The sequence below is a fragment of the Lemur catta genome, chromosome 1, assembly GCF_020740605.2.
Source record: "Lemur catta isolate mLemCat1 chromosome 1, mLemCat1.pri, whole genome shotgun sequence".
In the NCBI taxonomy this organism is placed as follows: domain Eukaryota; kingdom Metazoa; phylum Chordata; class Mammalia; order Primates; family Lemuridae; genus Lemur; species Lemur catta.
In genome coordinates this window covers 102,523,359-102,541,865 of record NC_059128.1, presented here as the reverse complement: position 1 = coordinate 102,541,865, position 18,507 = coordinate 102,523,359, and the positions used below count along the sequence as shown (strand labels likewise).

General features: G+C 35.9%; 1 protein-coding gene across 2 annotated transcripts in view; it reads right to left on the bottom strand.

Moving 5' to 3' along the window:
• The window catches only part of REC114 (REC114 meiotic recombination protein), an 89,017-nt gene that overhangs the window by 58,175 nt on the left and 12,335 nt on the right, over positions 1 to 18,507 (bottom strand). For both annotated transcript variants that reach the window (XM_045531631.1, XM_045531640.1), the window contains exon 2: positions 12,019 to 12,108. In XM_045531631.1, coding sequence (XP_045387587.1) covers positions 12,019 to 12,108 — 90 coding nt within the window. The remainder of the gene's footprint in view (positions 1 to 12,018; positions 12,109 to 18,507) is intronic.

Genomic DNA, 18,507 nt, shown 5'->3' with positions numbered 1-18,507 from the left:
GACTGTTAGCAAGAATATGGAGTGACTTGAACTGTCAAAGCTGGTGGAAAAGCAAAATCACACAATCACTTAGAAAAACAGTACAGAAGTTTCTTACATATAAATACTCACTGTACAATCCACCTATTCCACTCTTAGGTATTATCCACTCTTAGGTATTATTAAATGGTAATACCCAGAGACTTATATGTAAACATTCATAGCAGCTTTACTCATAATTGCCCCAACTGGAAATGACCCAGATATCCATCAACAGGTTAATAGATGAACAAATTGCAGTATATCTATAAAATGAAATACTAATCAACAACAACAAAAAAACTATGTTACACACAACAGTGTGGACAAGTCTCAAAAACACCATGCTGAGTTAAAGAAGCCAGACACAAAAGAGCACATATAATTTCACTTACATCAATTTCTAGCAAAGGTAAAACTAATGTGTAGTACCAGAAGCAGAGTAGACAAAGTGGTTGTCTGAAGGTGGGTGGACGTGAGGGAATTTGGGGGTGAGAATAGTGTTTTATATCATGATTGTGGTAGTTTATACAGTTGTGCATATTTATCAAAATTTGGTGAACTCAACAAGTACATATATGAATTGTACTCCAATAAAACTCATCTTTAAGAAGCCAATGACAAACCAAGAAAACAGATTTCAATATACAAAGATTTAATATTCTAACTCTACAGAGATAATGCCGACACCAATGACAAAACCTCAGTAACCCAACAGAAAACATGAAGGACACTGTGGATTTCCAAAATGCTGTAAAGCTTGATGATAAAAAATTTTCATGGACACCTGAGCACTGACAGCTTTGAAAAAGATGCAGATGTGAATCCAGGCTTATAAACACTCCCTTAATCAGAAGCTGTTAGTGTAAATTCTTCTGAAATCGTGACGTAAGTCCCAAGTATATAGGGACCATGGCCTAGCAAAAAGTGAGTTTTTCCAGAGCCTGTCAAATACCAGTGTTATCAGAAAGTGGGGTTAGGAAAAGCTATGCTGAGATGCACTGTATCTATTCCTGTCATAGTGTGATCACCTCAGCTATCTGCTGAGAAGCATCACCAGAGGAAAAAGATGTCTAAAAATCTCCATTAGTCCAGCTATGATATCTTTGAGAAGACAAGCAGGGAGCTGGGGGTTGAGCACACCCTCCCCCTCTGTACTACTGAACAGCCTGCCACTTTCTGACCAAGAAGGCTCTGTGCATGCAGTTTTCTAGGAGGCTCAAAAGCTGAAGAAGCAAAAAAGGGTCTTAAAAGTCGCACCAGCAGCTCAAAAACAAGACCAGAGGAACCCGGAGAGCTATTCCAAAGCCTGACCAGAGGCACTCAAAGAAAACCAATACTTTCTGTCAAAAATTTTTTAAAAAGAAAACAGAATAGACATTGCTCTAAAGAAGATATAAAATGGCCAAAAAGCACATAAAAGATGCTCAACCTTACTAATTATTAGAAAAATGCAAATCAAAACCACAGTAAGTTACCATATCACACCTGTTAAGATGGATACTATCAAAAAACAACAACAAAAAAAAAACAAGCGTTGGTGAGGACATGGAGAAATTGGAACCCTTGTGCACTGTTGGTGGGAGTGTAAAATGGTATAACCCCTGTGGAAAACAATATGGCAGTTCCTCAAAGAATTAAAAATAAAATTGTCATATGATTCAACAATTTTACTTATGGGTATACACCCATAAGAATTGAAAGCAGGGCTTCAAAGAGATATTTGTATACTCATGTTCATAGCAGCATTATTCAAATAGGCAAAGGGTGGAAGCAACCAAATGTCCATCGGTAGGTAAGTCAGTAAACAAAATGTGGTATATACATATGGTGGAATATTATTTAGCTTAAAAAGGAGGAAACTATGACACATGCTACAGCATGGATGAACCCTGATGACATTATGCTAAGTGAAACACAAGCCAGTCGCAAAAAGACAAATACTGTATGATTCCTCTTATGAGGTACCTACAGCAGTTAAATTCATAGAGACAGAAAGTAGAGTGATAGTTACCAGGGGCTGTGGGAAGAGGGAATGGGACAGTTAGTATTTAATGGGTCTAGAATTTTAGTTTTGCAAGATGTAGAGTTCTACAGATGGATGGTGGTGATGGTAGCACAACAAGGTGAATGTACTTAATGTCACCAACATGTATGCTTAAAAATGGTTAAGATGACAAATTTTATGTTATGTATGTTTACCACAATTAGAAAAACTTTTAAAAGATAAAATAGCCAAGGGAGAATCTGTTCAAAATGCCGAGACTGGAAAGGGGAAGCCAGTTGAGCCAAAGTCCAAGGTAGACTGAGGATGGGGTACCAAGGTACCTTAGCCTTCTTGCTATACCAATCCTTTGACATCAATGACAATAGAACAGCCTAGTGGCAGGTCTGCACAAAGCCCCCTGACAATGACATGTCCAGTTGAATGCAGATGCTAAATGGACACGTAAAACGGATACCTATGGTTTTACTAGACACCATGGATGTAGTTTAAACTAAAGCATTAAGTTTCCATGGACCTCACGGGAACTGGCAATCAGAGACCTGTGAAGTTTAAGGGAAATTACGTTTAAATGGCAGCCCAGGACCAAGCAGAAAGTCCAAAGCCTTGTCGACCTGTTTTATTTCCACATAAACATATCACACACATGGAGCTGTTACTGGGCCTTTGCCATCAGCTTCCATGAAAGAAATGACTATTTTTCAGAGGTGTTGTGCAGCTTCCACAGAACTTTGCAAGTATAAATATAGCACATTTTAATCCATGCCAGCAATTGAATTCTTGTACTAAGAAGTGGCTAAAACTTTCCATGACCATCCTTGTCCCTACCTTTTATGAGACAAATTCTAAAAATATATCATGACCCAGATTAGTATGAGGAGAGAAAGTGTGTAAATGTAATACCAACATAAAATTATAATAGAAATTTGTTATGATCCAAATGTGTTGCTCTTCTGTGTGTTGGCTCTTGGGAACCCCCAAAATACTGTGAATAAACTGTATGAACTGATGAAAATTATTCTGTAATTGAGGTAAAATATCTTTTAAATATGTATTATTTTTATCACACACATGTACATAATTAAAAATTTTTTAAATACTTCTACAATATTGATCCAGTAAGAACTGAATATTCTTAAAATGTATATACATGTAACATATTAACAAAATTGAAAAAAAAGAAAAACCATCTCAATAGATACAGAGAAGCATTCAACAAAATTCAACTACCATTCATCATTTAAAATTCTCAAACCACAGGAAAGGAGACAATCACCAAAATGAAAGGGCAACATAGAGAACAGGAAAAAATATTTGCAACTGTAATTCTGATACAGGTTAATATCTAACATATATAAGGAATTTAAGAAACTCTATTCAAAAAGAAAAAAAACAATTAAAAATTGGCAAAGGATCTGAGGAGACATTTTTCTAAAGACAACATATAAATGGCCAATAGGTATATGAAAAAGTGTTCAACAGTACGAATCACCAGAGAAATGCAAATCCGTACCACAATGAGACATCTCCTCATGGCTATTACCAAAAACACAAAAGGTAACAAGTATGGACGAGGATATGGAGAAATGGGAACCCTTGTACCCTGTCGACGGCAATGTAAATTGGTACAGCCATTATGGAAAACAGTATGGAGCTTCCTCAAAAAATGAAAAATAGAACTACCATATTATCCAGCAATCCCATTTCTGGGTATATACCCGAAGGAAATGAAATCAGTATTTCAAAGAGCTATCTGCACTCTATGTTCGCTGTAGCATTATTCACAATAGCCAAAATATGGAAACAACCTAAGCATCCATCAATGGATAAATGGACAAATTGCAATACATACACACACAAAGGAATGTTAGCTTCTAAAAAGAAGGAATCCTGACATTTTCTACAACATGGATGAGCCTGGAGCACATTATGCTAAGTGAAATAAGCCAGACGCAAAACAAAAAATATTGCATGATTTCACTTATATGTGGAATCTAAAAAAGTCAAATTCATAGAAGCAGAGAATAGAATGGTGGTTAGCAGGGGAGGGGCAGGGGGTTCAGGTGGAGGAAATAGGGAGATGTTGGTCAAAAAGTACAAAGCTTCAGTTAGTAAGATGAATGAATTCTAGAGATTTAATGTACAGCATGGTAATTATGATTAACAATATTGCATTGTATACTTGAAATTAACTAAAAGAGCAGATCTTAAATGTTCTTATTACACATACAAAATGGTACTATGTGAGGTGATATGTTAATTAGCTTGACTATAGTAATCATTTCACTATATCAAAATATCATGTGTATACCTTAAATATGGTTTTAATTATTAAATTTAGGGGTACAAGTATTTTATTGGTTACATGAATGAACTGCACAGTGGTGACATCTGGGTTTTAGTGTACCTATCACCTGAATAGTATACACTACATCTGATAGGTGGATTTTCTTCCCTCATCACCCTCCCAGCCTCCCCTTTTGGAGTCTGCAAGGTCCACTGTGCCACTATGTATGCCCCTGTGTACCCATAGCTTAGCTCCCACTTGTGAGAACATATGTTATTTGGTTTTCCATTCCTGTTTACTTCACTTAGCACAATGGCCTCCAGTTCCATCCAAGTTCCTGCAAAAGATATCATTTCATTTTTTTATAGCTGAGTAATATTTCATGGTATATTAATACTACATTTTCTTTACCCTCTCCTTGGTTGATGAATACTTAGGTTGATTCCATATCCTTGAAATTGTGAATTGTATTGTGATAAACATATGCTTGCAGGTATCTTTCAGATACAATGACTTCCTTTCCTTTGGGTAGATACCCAGTAGTGGGATTGCTGGATTGAAAAGCAGATCGACTTTTAGTTCTTTGAGAAATCTCCATACTGTTTTCCATAGAGTTTATACTAATTTACATTAGTGTGTAAGTGTTCTCTGTTCACTGCATCCAAGCCAGCATCTATTGTTTGACTTTTTAATAATGGCCGTTCTGATTGGGGCAAGGCGGAATCTCATTGTGGTTTTAATTTGCATTTCCATGGTGCTTAGTGATGTTGAACATTTTTTCAAATGTTTTTTGGCCATTTCTATCTCTTCTTTTGAAAATTGTCTGTTTATGTCTTTTGCCTACTTTTTGATGGGATTTTTTTTTCTTGCTGATTTGTTTGAGTTACCTGCAGATTCTGGATATTAGTCCTCTGTCAGATGTACAGCCTGTGAATATTTTCTCCCATTCTCTAGGTCGTTTATTTACTATGCTGATTGTTTCGATTGTTATTTACTATGCGGATTGATTTACTATGCTATGCAGAAGTTTTTTAGTTCAATTAAGTCCCATTTGTTTACTTTTGTTGTTGCTATATTTGCCTTTGGGGTCTTAGTCATAAATTCTTTGCCTAGGCCAATGTCCAGAAGAGTTCTTCCTAGGTTTTCTTCTAGAATTTTTATGGTTTCAGGTCTTACATTCAAGTCTTTAATCCATCTTGAGCTAATTTTTGCATATGGTGAGAGACAGGGATCCAGTTTCATTCTTCTGTCCAGGGTGGGGAACCTATGGCCCTAGGGCCACATGTGGCCTTCTGGATCCTTGAGTGTGGCCTTTGGACTGAATCCAAATTTTACAGAACAAATCCTTTCTTCATTTGATTCTCAGCTTGGTCATTACTGGTGTATAGAAATGTTACTTATTTGTGTATGTTGATTTTTTAACCTGAAACTTTCTTGAGCTCACTTATCAAATCTAGGAGCCTTTTGGAGGAGTTTTTAGGGTTTTCTAGGTATAAGATCATATCATCAGCAAACAGAGATAATTTGACTTCCTCTTTTCCAGTCTGCATGCCCTTTATTTCTTTCTCTTGTCTGATTGCTCTGCTTGGGACTTCAGTACTATGCTGAATAGAAGTGGTGAAAGTGAACATCCTTGTCTTATTCCAGTTCTTAGGGGGATTGCTTTCAACTTTTCCCTGTTCAGTATGACATTGGCTGTGGACATGCACACTACACACACACACACACACACACACACACACACAATTTTAATTTAAAAATAAATAATCAGAAGTTCAAAGGGAAAAAATAACCTTTCAGCAAACCAGGAATAGAAGGGAGCTTCCTCAGTCTTATAAAGTATAACTATTAAAAAAAAACTACAGCTAACTTTATATTTAATGGGGGACAGACTAAATACTTTCCCAATAAGATCAGGAACAAGGCAAGGGTTATCAAGTTTCGCCATTTCCATTCAACATTGAAAAGGGCATCCTAGCCAGTGTAATCTGAGGGAAGTCGGTGGAGGTTACAGGAAGAGTTTATAGATTAGGAAGAAACAATATAAAATTGTCTTTATTTATAGATAATATATTATATATGTAGAAAATCACAAAGAATCTAAAAAAGCTATAGCAAGACCACAGGATATAAGGTCAATATTAAAAAATCAACTGTGCTTCTGCACACCAACTATTAGATATTGAAATTTTTTAAATCCTATTTACAATAACATAAAAAATACAAAATACTAGTGGGTAAATTTAGCAAAGTATGTGCAAGACCTGTACTGTGAAAATTACAAGACACTGATTAGAGAAATTAAAGAAGATATAAATAAATGGAGAGCTATTTATATCTCACAAGTTGGAAGATGCAATACTATCCTCATGGGTTGGATGATGCAATGATATGAAGTTAATTCTCCCCAAATTGATTTATAGATTAGAAGTAGTCCCATCAAAACTAGAGCAATTTTTTTGAAAAGAGGTCATTCTTAAATTTGTATGGAAATGCAAATGACCTAGAATAGTCAAAACAATTTGAAAAACCACAGTTAGAGGAATTATACTACCTGATTTCGAAAATTACAATAAATTGGAAGACAGTGTGTTATTGGAATAAGGATAGACATACAGGTCGATAGAACAGAAAAGAAAGTCAAGAAATAGGCCAGGTACAATGGCTCATGCCTGTATTCCCAGCACTTTGGGAAGCCAAGGCAGGAGGATTGCTTGAGGACAGGAGTTTGAGACCAGCCTAGGCAATATAGTGTGACCCTGTCTCTACAAAAGAATTTTAAAAATTAGTCAGATATGGTGGCTCATGACTGTAGTCCTAGCTACTCAAGAGGCTACGGTGGGAGAATCACTTGAGCCTAGGAGTTCAAGGCTTCAATGAACTATGATGGTGTCACTGTACTCCAGCCTGGGTGAGAGAGTGAGACCCCATCCATATAAAAATAAATAAATAATATTAAAAAATATTAAAAATTAAAAAAGAAAGTCAAGAAATAGACAAACACATAATTCACAAACTGACTTTCAATGAAGATGCCAAGGTAATTCAATGAGGAAAAGCTAGTCTTTTCAATAAATGGTGCTGAAACAATTGATATCCACACACAAAAAGAAAAACCCAAACTTTTAATTTCACCATATATTAAAAATTAATTCAATGGTTCCTGAAGTAAATTCCCTAAGATCCATGATTATATTCCATAATACAGTAATTTTATCAATACCACATTGCTTTAATTGTGGGGAAGAAGGATTCTATACAAAATAATAAAAACAATATTATAATAATATTATTAAATTATACTAAAAATTCATAATGGACCATAGGCCTAAATGTAACAGCTAAAACTATTAATATAAAACCTCTAGAAGAAAACATAGAAAAATCTTTTAATCTTAGAGTACATAATAATTTCCTAAAGAGCATACAAAAAGGATGAACCAACCTGGGCAACAGCAAGACCCCATCTCTCAAAAAAAATTTTTTTTTTAATTAGCCAGGCATGGTGGCATGTACATGTAGTTAGTCCCAGCTACTCATGAGGCTGAGGCAAGAGGATCACTTGAGCCTAGGAGTTTGAGGTTGCAATAAGCTACGATGACGGCATTATACTCTAGCCTAGGCAACAGAGCAAGGCCTTGTCTTAAAAAACAAAACAAAACAAAACAACATAAAAAAAAAATAAAAAGGATGAAGCATAAGAGAAAAAAAAGTTGGACTTCAAAATTTTAAACTTCTGCTCTTCAAAAGACACTAAGAAATGAAAAGAAAAGCCACAAACTGGGAGAAATATTTTATAGAACATATTTCTGATAAAAGAGCTATAACCAGAATAAGAGCTCTTATAATTCAAATACAAGAAGGCAAGCAACTCAATTAAAAATATTTAAAAGACATGAGCAGGAACTTCACCAGTGAGACATCTAAATGGCAAATAAACACAAGAAAAGATGCTCAACATCATTAGTCATTAAGAAAATGCAAATTAAAACCATCATGAGCTACCACTACACACTCACTAGGATAGTTAAAATGAAGAAGACTGATAATACCAAGCATTGGTTAGGATATGGAACATCTGGAACCCTTACACATTGCTTATGGGAATGCAACTTTAGAAAACAGTTTTGCAGTCTCTTATAAAGTTAAACATAGATGTACCACATGACTCAGCAGGTCCCCTCTTGGGCATTTACCAAAGAAAAATGAAAACACATGCATATACAAAGGCTCGTATATAAATGCTCAGCAGTATTTATTCATAATAGCCAAAACATGGAAAGAACTCAAATGTCTATCAATAGTTAAATGGATAAGCAAATTAGCTTTCTCTATACAATGGAATACTGTTCAGTAACAAAAAGGAATGAACTACTGATAACACATAACAACATGGATGAATCTCAAAATCATTATGCTAAGTGGAAGAAGCCAGACACAAAAAACTACATATCATGTTTCCATTACATGAATTCTAGAAAAGGCAAAACTATAATGAGTTAATGCATATGTTAATTAACTGGATTTAGTCATACCATAATGTATATATACTTCAAAACAATATGTTATGCACAGTAAATATAATTTAATCTGTCAATTTAAAAATAAATAAATAAAAATTAATTAAGAAAAAAGAAAAGGCAGAAAACTATAGTGATGGAAAGCAGATCAGTGGGTGCTGGGTGCTGAGGGTGGGCAGAGGGGACTGACTACAAAGGGGCAAAGGAAACTTCTTGGGTTAACTGAAATGTTCTACATCATGATTGTGGTGGTGGTTACATGACTATATACATTTATCAAAATATATCAATTGAGGCCAGGCATGGTGACTAAATCCAGCTCTTTGGGAGGCCCAGGTAAGAGGATTCCTTGAGGACAGGAGTTGACCAGCCTGGGCAACATAGCAAGACCCTATCTAACACATAAAATTGAACACTTAAAATTAGTGAATTTTATTTTATGTAAATTATACCTCAATAAGAGTAATTTATGAAAAAAAATTTAGGATTAAAAAATATTACTCAATATCTAAGTTATATATGTACAGTCATACATGACTTAACAACAGGGATATGCTCTGAGAAATGTGTCATTAAGTAATTTCATTATTGTGCAAACATCATAGAGCATACTTACACAAGCCTGATGGTGTAGCCTACTACACACCTAGGCTATATGGTATAGCCTGTTGCTCCTAGGCTACAAACCTGCACAGCATGTTACTGTACTGAATGCTGTAGGCAACTGTAACACAATGCTAAGTATTTGTGAATCAAACATATCTAAATACAGAAAAGGTACAGGAAAAATATGGTGGAAAAGATAAAAAATGGTATACCTGTGTAGAGCATTTACCATGAATGGAGCTTGTAGGACTGGAAGTTGCTCTGGGTGAGTCAGTGAGTGAGTAGTGAGTGAATGTGAAGGCCTAGTACGTTACTGTACAATACTGTAGACTTGATAAACTGTACACTTAGGCCACATTCTTATAAAAAATATTTCTCTTTCTTCCACAATAAATTAATCTTAGCTTACTGTAACATTTCTACTTCATAAACATTTAAATTTTTTAAAACTTTGACTCCTTTGCAATAACACTTAGCTTAAAATACACATACGGTATAAAAACTTTTCTTCTATTTACATTTTTTTTATTTGTCAAATGTTTTTATTAAAAACTAAGACACAGGCCTGGTGCGGTGGCTCACACCTATAATCCTAGCAGTCTCGGAGGCCAAGGTGGGAGGATTGCTTGAGCTCAGGAGTTTGAGACCAGCCTGAGCAAGAGTGAGACCCCATCTCTACAAAAAATAGAAAAAGTAGCTGGGTGTGGTGGCATGCGCTTGTAGTCCCAGCTACTTGGGAGGCTGAGGTAGGAGAATTGTTTGAGTCCAGGAGTTTTAAGTTGCAGTGAGCTACTGATGATGCCACTGCACTCTAGCCAGGGCAACAGAGGGAGACTGTCTCAAAAAAAAAAAAAAGAAGAAAAGACTAAGACACAAACATACACACTAGCCCAAGCCTCCACAGGGTCAGGATTTTCAAGACATCACTAGGTGATAGGAATTTTCCAGCTCCATCATAATCTAATGGGGCCACCATCAAATATGCCATCCTACATTGACCAAAACATCATTATTAGGCACATGACTGTATATGCAACATGCACCAATCTGTAAAGTTGCTATGATATTTCTCAGTAGTGGGTATCCTGGAATTAGGTAAACTTGTTTTTATAACTGCAAGTGCAAAAATCATTCCATGTATGATACAAAGAAACCTCTACCAGTTTGTCAACAACATTTACCACTGGTGCAAAAAGATGGAGCACAGACAAAGCATGGGGTGGTCCCTATGCCTGAGGAAGTCACCCTGCATTAATGTCACCATTCAGCAAAGACCTATAATATTAACAGGGAGAACTAGCTGTGCACTAGGCATCCCTCCTCCTACTGTCTGAAGTATTCTTCATTAGCAGCTGAAGAAACCTTATCTCTTGCAATTGATGCAGGCCCTGACAGCGGCAGATAAAGCAAAACGGTACAACTTGTGCTGCAGTTTTAAAAGTCACAAGGAACACAAAGATGACTTTGCAGGTCACCTCATATTCAATGATAAAGTTACATTTCATTTAAGTGGAAAGATGAATCATCACAATACACACATGTGGTATTCCACCATCATTTTATAATAGAACATGTAAGAGAGTCACCAGAAATTAATGTCTCGTAAATGTATTTGATCTATTTGTTTAAGGCTGTTTCTCCCAACTAGAATGATGATGCCCCATGACAGGGATTTTTGTCTTCGCTGTTCACTGATATATCCCTGGCACCCTCAAAAATACCTAGCATATACTAATTACTCAAAAAATATTTATTAAATGAATTATGCCTATGTAGATATACAGTAAATATTTATTATATGAATTTATGTCTATGTAGACATTCACAGCTAAATGATATAATAACCTTCCATTATATTTCCTTTCTTGTATGATTTCTTTGATTGGAAGTTAATAATTATCTTGTTTCTTCATTCATTTTATTTCTATATACCAAATAAAACCTAAATTTTCAAGTAAGGTGAATCTTATTTCTTCATTCCAAAATTTTCTAAAATGTATACACATTCAGAATAAAGAACACATGTATCTTTATAAATTCAGAGTTTTGTGGCAGCCTCTATCAATTAATAATAGCATACTTTTGTTTTCTTTTTTTTTATTTCAGCTTATTATGGGGGTACAAAAGTTCAGGTCATATATATTGCCCATGTCCCGTCCATCCCTCCGAGTCAGAGCTTCAAGCGTGTCCATTCCCCAGACAGTGCGCCTGGCACTCACCATGTAGTTTTCTTTTATCTATTTCCTTAAATCTATCCCTCTGCATATGCTGTTTTCCCTATTTGGAAAACCCTCCACACTCATCTCTATAATTCCAGCCTATCTTCAACTCAATCTCCCCAATTAAGAATCCTTTATCATACTTAGATCCACTTTTGACTCCCAAATAATCTAAACCCCTTTAAGGCAGGCAATATTCAGTATGTTTCTATATTTCCCACTGTTTTAGCACATTTGATAAATGCTTAATTTGTTGACCCTGATGAATTTCAGTGAGATTGGAGAAGCTTGAGGATATAATCCATGTAAAGCTGAGAAGATACAGAAATATTTGCATATCAAACTATTATGCAGAAAACCTACCAGTAGCATCTGTCCTTGGGAAATGAAGAAATGACCTGATATAACTATGGTGAGAACAAGATATCCAGATTCTTCATTGGAATCAAAAACCTTGAAAAAGAGAAAGAGAGAAATATATAAAACAAAAACATAACATTTCTGTAATACTGATTAACTTACAACAACTAACTGCCCAATCAACATTTCCATATAAAGGTCTAACAGTCATCTCAAAATTAACAGTCCCCAACATGAACTCCTAACCTTCTCATTCATTCATTATTCATTCAGTATTTACAAAGTACCTACCATGTGCTAGACTGTTGTAGGCATTTGACTCCCACGATATTCTCTCTTCAGAAAATAATTCTATCCTTCCATTTCTTTAGGCTAAAACCATGGAATCATTCTTGACTCCTCTCCTTTTCTCATACCCATATCTAAGCATCAGCAAATTCCTCATTTTTACCTTCAAAATATCCAGAATCCAACCACTCCTTATAGTCTCATCTGAGTTATCATCATCTCTAGTTGGATTATAATAACAATCTTCTAACTGGGTTCCCCCTTTCTGTTCTTTCTTCCCCTCTCCAACACAGTTTATTGTCAATACAGTAGCCAGAGAGATCCTATTAAAGTGTCGGATCATGACACTTCCAGCTCAGGGCCCTGCAGTAGCTGTCTGTCCATCTCATTCAGAAACTCCCGCAAGGCGCTCCACCGTCTAGCCCTCCACAGCCCCTCCACTCTCATCCTCCACCATCCGCCCCCTGCACACTCTGCTTGGCCGAACTGGCCCCCTCCCTGCTCCTTGAACCCACTGGGCATGCTGGGTGACTATAAACCTCAGGGCTTTTACCATTGCTCTTCTTTCTGAAATTCTCTTCTCCTAGATCTCCACATGACTCACTTTATCTTTGTCAGGTCTTTGCAGATAAGACTTTTCCTAACCATCCTACTGAAAACTCACTCAAACCAGACAGACCACTCCTCTTCCCTTCTCCAGTTTTATTTTTTTCCATAGCTCTTACAACTTTTTTATGTTACTTTAGGTTTATTTATTTGTTATCTGTCTACCCTGAGCAGAATTTAAGCTCCATGAGGAGAGAGATTTTTTTTTTCTGTTTGGGTCACTGCTATATATGCAAATGTCTAGGATAGTGCCTGGCACATAATAGGTGCCCAATATTTTGTTGAAAGGACTAGTGAATATGAAATTCCAAATAAAGGCACAGATTAAAATGCAAAATTTTCAAAGAAAATAAAGATGTTTTCAGAAAGAACTAATCACCAGCAGACCTGCACTGAGAGAAATGTTAAAGGAAATTCTTCAGGCAAAAGGAAAGTGATATCAGATGAAAGCTGAGATCTTCACAAAGGAATGAAGAGCACTGGAAATATTAATTACATGAGTAAATATGAGAACATATTATTTAATATTTTTAAAAGATAATTGATAAGTAGGATTACAAATAATAGTCAATTAATCCAAAAGAGGGCAGGATCAAAATTTAAAAGGAACACAGAACAGATGGGAAAAATACAAAACAAATAGCAAGATGATAGTTGTAAACCTAATCCTATCAATAATCACATTAAACATAATACCTAAAATGCCCCAATAAAAGGCAGAGGTTGTCAGATTAGATAAAAAGACAAGATGCAACTGTATGTCACCCACAAGAAATGCACTTTAAATATGAAAACATGAACAGGTTAAAAATAAAAAGATAGAAAAAATATATAACATGCTAGTCAAAAGAAAGCTGGAGTGGCTACCTTAACATTAGATAAGAATATCAAAAGGTATAAAGAAGGTAATTTCATAATGATAAATGGGTAAATTAATCAAGAAATGTAACCATCCTACACATTTATGCCTCTAATATTACAGGGCTTAAAAATACATGAAGCAGTAACTGATAGAACTGTAAGGAGAAATGGACAAGTTCACAAGTATAGTTAAGAGATTTTAATATCCCTCTTTCAATAATTGATAGAACAAGTACATAGAAAATCAACAAATATATAGTAGACTTGAACAACATTATCAACCAACATGACTGACTGACATTTATAGAATATTCTACCCAACACCAGCACAAAACACATTCTTCTCAAGTATACACAGACCATTTACAAAGACAGACCATATTTGGGCCAAACGACAAGTTTCAGTAAATTCAAAAGTATATTCTCTGAGCACAATCAAATTAAATTAGAAATCAGTAATAGAAATATCTCTGAAAAATCCTCCAAATATTTTGAAACCAAATAATACACTTCTAAGTAATCCATGGGTAAATATGAAATTAGGAAGTACTGTGAAAATATAATTCACGATGCTAACACACTAAAAAAGAAAAGCCATGTGGTCACCTCAATGGATGACAGAATGCAGAAAAAGCATTTGACAAAATCCAACATCCATTCCTGATTTTAAAACTCAGCAAACCAGAAATAGAAGGAACTTCCTCAAGCTGATAAAGGGCATCTATAAAAAAACCTATGGTTAACTTCACACTGTATGGTAAAAGACTAAAAGCTTTCTCCCTAAGATAAGAAACTAGACGAGATGTCCACTCTCACCACTTCTATTCAACATTGTTACTGGAGGTTCCAAGCACTGTAATCAGAGACAGGAAAAAGAAATAAAAAGCATCCAGATTGGAAAGGAAGAAATAAGACCATCTCTACTCACAGACAACGTGATCATCTATGTAGGAAATCCAATTGATTTTATTACAACTAATAGGTGAATTTTAGAAAGATAAATGAAAACCAATTGTATTTATATATACTAGTAAAGAACTAGCACTTGAAATTTTAAAAGCTCCAAAATTTACAATAGCATAAAAAATATGAAATACTTAGGGATAAATATGACAAAAGCCATGAAAGATGAACATATTGAAAATTGAGAGAAAGAGCACATAAACATATGGAGAGAGATACTTAGTTCACGGATGGGAGGGTTTAATATTATCAAGATGCTGTGGTATACAAAATAATGGTCCCCCAAAGATTTCCATGCTCTAATACCTGGAACCTACGAGTATGTTTACATGGCAAAAGGGGCTCTGCACATGTGATTAAGTTAAGGATCTTGAGATGGGGAAATTATCCTGATTATCCAGGCAGTCCCTCTGTAATCACAAGGGTCCTTACAAGGGAAAGAGGGGGGCAGGAAGAGTCTGAGAAGGAAAAGTGACTGCTGGCATTGAAGATGGAAGGCAGGCAGCTAAGGAATGCAGGCAGCCTCTCCATGCTAGACAAGGCAAGAAATGAATTCTTGAGCCTCCAGAAGGAATGCAGCCCTACTGACACCTTGATTTTAGCCACATAAAACCCATTTCAAACATCTGACCTCTAGACTATAAGTTAATAAATTTGTGTGGTGTCAAGCCAATAAATCTGTGTTAGTTTGTTACAGCAGCAATAGGAAACTAGTACAGATGTTAGTTCTCCCCAAGTTGACTATCCAATCCCAATCAAAATTCTAAAATTTTTAATTGAAATTAACAAGCTAACTATAAAGTTCATGTGGCAATGCAAGGGTTCAGAGAAGAGACCATATACCAAGCATTTAAGCCAGTGAATTAATAAGAGAGTACCTGCTATGTACTGATCCCTCGTATAAGTAATTTGGGGAAGAAAAAAACAGAAGGAAAACCTCTGACCTTGAGCTTCATTCATTTGTTCATGCAACAAATATTTATTGAGCACCTACTACATGCCAAGCATTATTCTGGATGTGATACATCATTGAACAAAACAAAGGTCCCTGCCCTAATGGAGCTCACATGGGATGGCCATGCAGAGCAAGAGTACAGACAACAATAAACATAATTAGTGATATGTTAAAGGTGGGGTGGTGGGAGCTGTCCACCACAGGTGCAGGCAATAAAGGAATGCTTGGTCTGTAGAGAATTTGTAACACTGACAAATCGATCTGCTTTGTATCACTACCATGTACCAGCAATACTAAACAATGTCGGTAATAAAATGCTCCTTCCTGAAAAAAATCTTCTGTTGGTCTAAGTTCTAAATAATTACTGTAGTTACTGCTGAGTTGTTTTGTTTTGTGTTTTTAGAGACAGGGTCTTGCTCTGTCACCCAGGGTGAATTCGGGGTAGAGTGCAGTGGGCGATCAGAGCTCATTGTAACCTTGAACTCCTGAGCTCAAGCAATCCTCCCATCTCTGCCTCCCAAAGTGCTGGGATTATGGGCATGAGCCACTGAGTCTGGCCCTGAGTTTAAATAACACATATGCAAGCAGCAAATTATCAGATTTTTATTATTTATTCTTAAATAAACTGTTTTCCACATAGAAGTTCACTGGGACAACTCCCAGTTAGAGCTGGCCCCCATACATGCAGACTTAGCCACATACACACATACACTAAGGGTAGTTCTCAATGCTTTGTTATACTCAGAGGCTGTTGAATATGACATTCTTATTTCCAATGCTTTCTTAGGATGCAGTTCGCTTCTCCAACCCTACGGTACTACGTTCTTCTGCATTTAAATGGTAGATTCAAAATAAAGATAGTACCATGATTGTAAAGACCAAGAGACAGAACTTGAGTTATTCCAATCCTGTCATTTTATGGGACCTTTGGTATCTATATTTGTGTTTAAAATTTAAAACAATGAGATATAAACAGCAAGATGTAACATTTTAGTTTAGTAAGTTAAAGTTTAGTTTACACTAAAAATATTTTACTAAATTTGAATACCTTTAACATTAAAAGTTATTCTTTTTAAATTGTTAAATGCTCAAAACTAAGCATAAAAGAGAATAAAACATATCAGTAATTTTACCAGTAGTAACTTAAATTGTACCTTTTGGAAGTGTTCAGTTTTCCTTAAAAAATTTACTTATTAGTTAATGGACAATTAATTACATAAAATATCAGTCTGTAACTGGAGTATCAAAGTTCAAACAGTTAACTAGACATAAAAGCAATTGGCTTAATAGTTGTGGGTTTTTTCCTGCCTTACACTATAATGTGTATTTTCTATTTATTTATTTAACTAGTATGATTATAATAAAGCTCAATAAAAGCATTTTCACTGTCAGCATAAGTGAATATTATTTTTAATTTAATTTCATGATTATTTCTGAAAATAATTTCATCATTTAGGGTAAGAAGGTATTAAATTATTCATTCTGGGTATCAGATGTTCTAGGCACATCACCAAACATAGTAAATAAGTAGATTACCTAATATCTAGGTAATGTTAAGAGAGAGGGAAAAAATATCACAGGGCAAGGGGAAATCAGAGTGCCAAGACAGGGCACAGAAGCTACAATATAAATAGGGAGGCCAGAGTAGGCACCACTGAGATGAGGCTTAAGCAAAGAACGGAAGGTGTGAGAGTTAACTAGATATCTGGGTGAAGAGGATTCCAGACTTCTTATTTTTCAGTTATCTGTTGCAGTGCCTCATCTAAAAGGTCTACATGGTGTGCTCAAACAGTTTGAAAATATCTAATTTAAGAACTTCCAAGGGGTTCAGGAAAAAATGGTAGCTTGATTGCACCCCTGCAGTCTTCCCTTCCCAAATCCAATCCAAATACCACTTACCTTTCCTTGAGTAATTATTAAGATCAGCATCTAAGTGGGCCAGAGGGGTGAGCTGAGGTCTCAGGGTCCAGATAAAAGGAGTTGGTATAATGTTTCCCCCATCTGGGAGAAAGAAAGCCCTGAAAACCTGAGCAAGGAGCCCTCAAGCAAAGATAATACAGCAGTTCTTGGAGCCTAGCCCATGGAAATTGGTAGACCCCAAGAAGATGGGCAGGTCAGATTGTGTGCTCTGAAGTTCCAGCTGGTCTCCCAGCCTCCAAGGAGCCACATGGCACTGGACAACTTAACTGAGTCCTTCCTACTCCTCTATGGGAGGCCCACAGCACCGTGACTTCTGCATCTCCCAATACTCACCACTTACAGTATCTACCGTTAGACTTGAGGCCCGGGGTGAAAAGAGTCATAGGTTAGACAAGGAAAATAACAACATGCTTAGTGGGCTAAAGTGATGAAAAACAAACAGAAAACCCAGAACAGGTGACTCCTAGTGGAATAAAATTGCTGGAGGAGATCAACAACAGTTTGAACCAAATAATAATAATTCTTATCTTATTAATAACACTTAAGGAGAGTACTGGAGCTAAAACTATGCTTTATGAATATAAAAATTCAATGGCTAATTGCAGAACTAGATGGATACTACTGAGACCAAATTAATGGTCTGAAAGATCAAGTAGGAGAAATATTTAGAAACAGAGCAAAACTACAAAGAGGAAGAAATCGTATGTAACAATATAAGATAAATGAAGCAAAGATTCAAATCCGGGAGAACAAATGGTAATGAGAAGGGCTAAAGTGGAGGGAGAAAAATAGACTGAGGAAAGATATTGATTAAACAATGGAAAAACATGACAGAAAAAATATTCTACGACTGCAGAAAGGCACGAGACTGAAGCTGGAAATGGCTCAAGTTTCAGGTA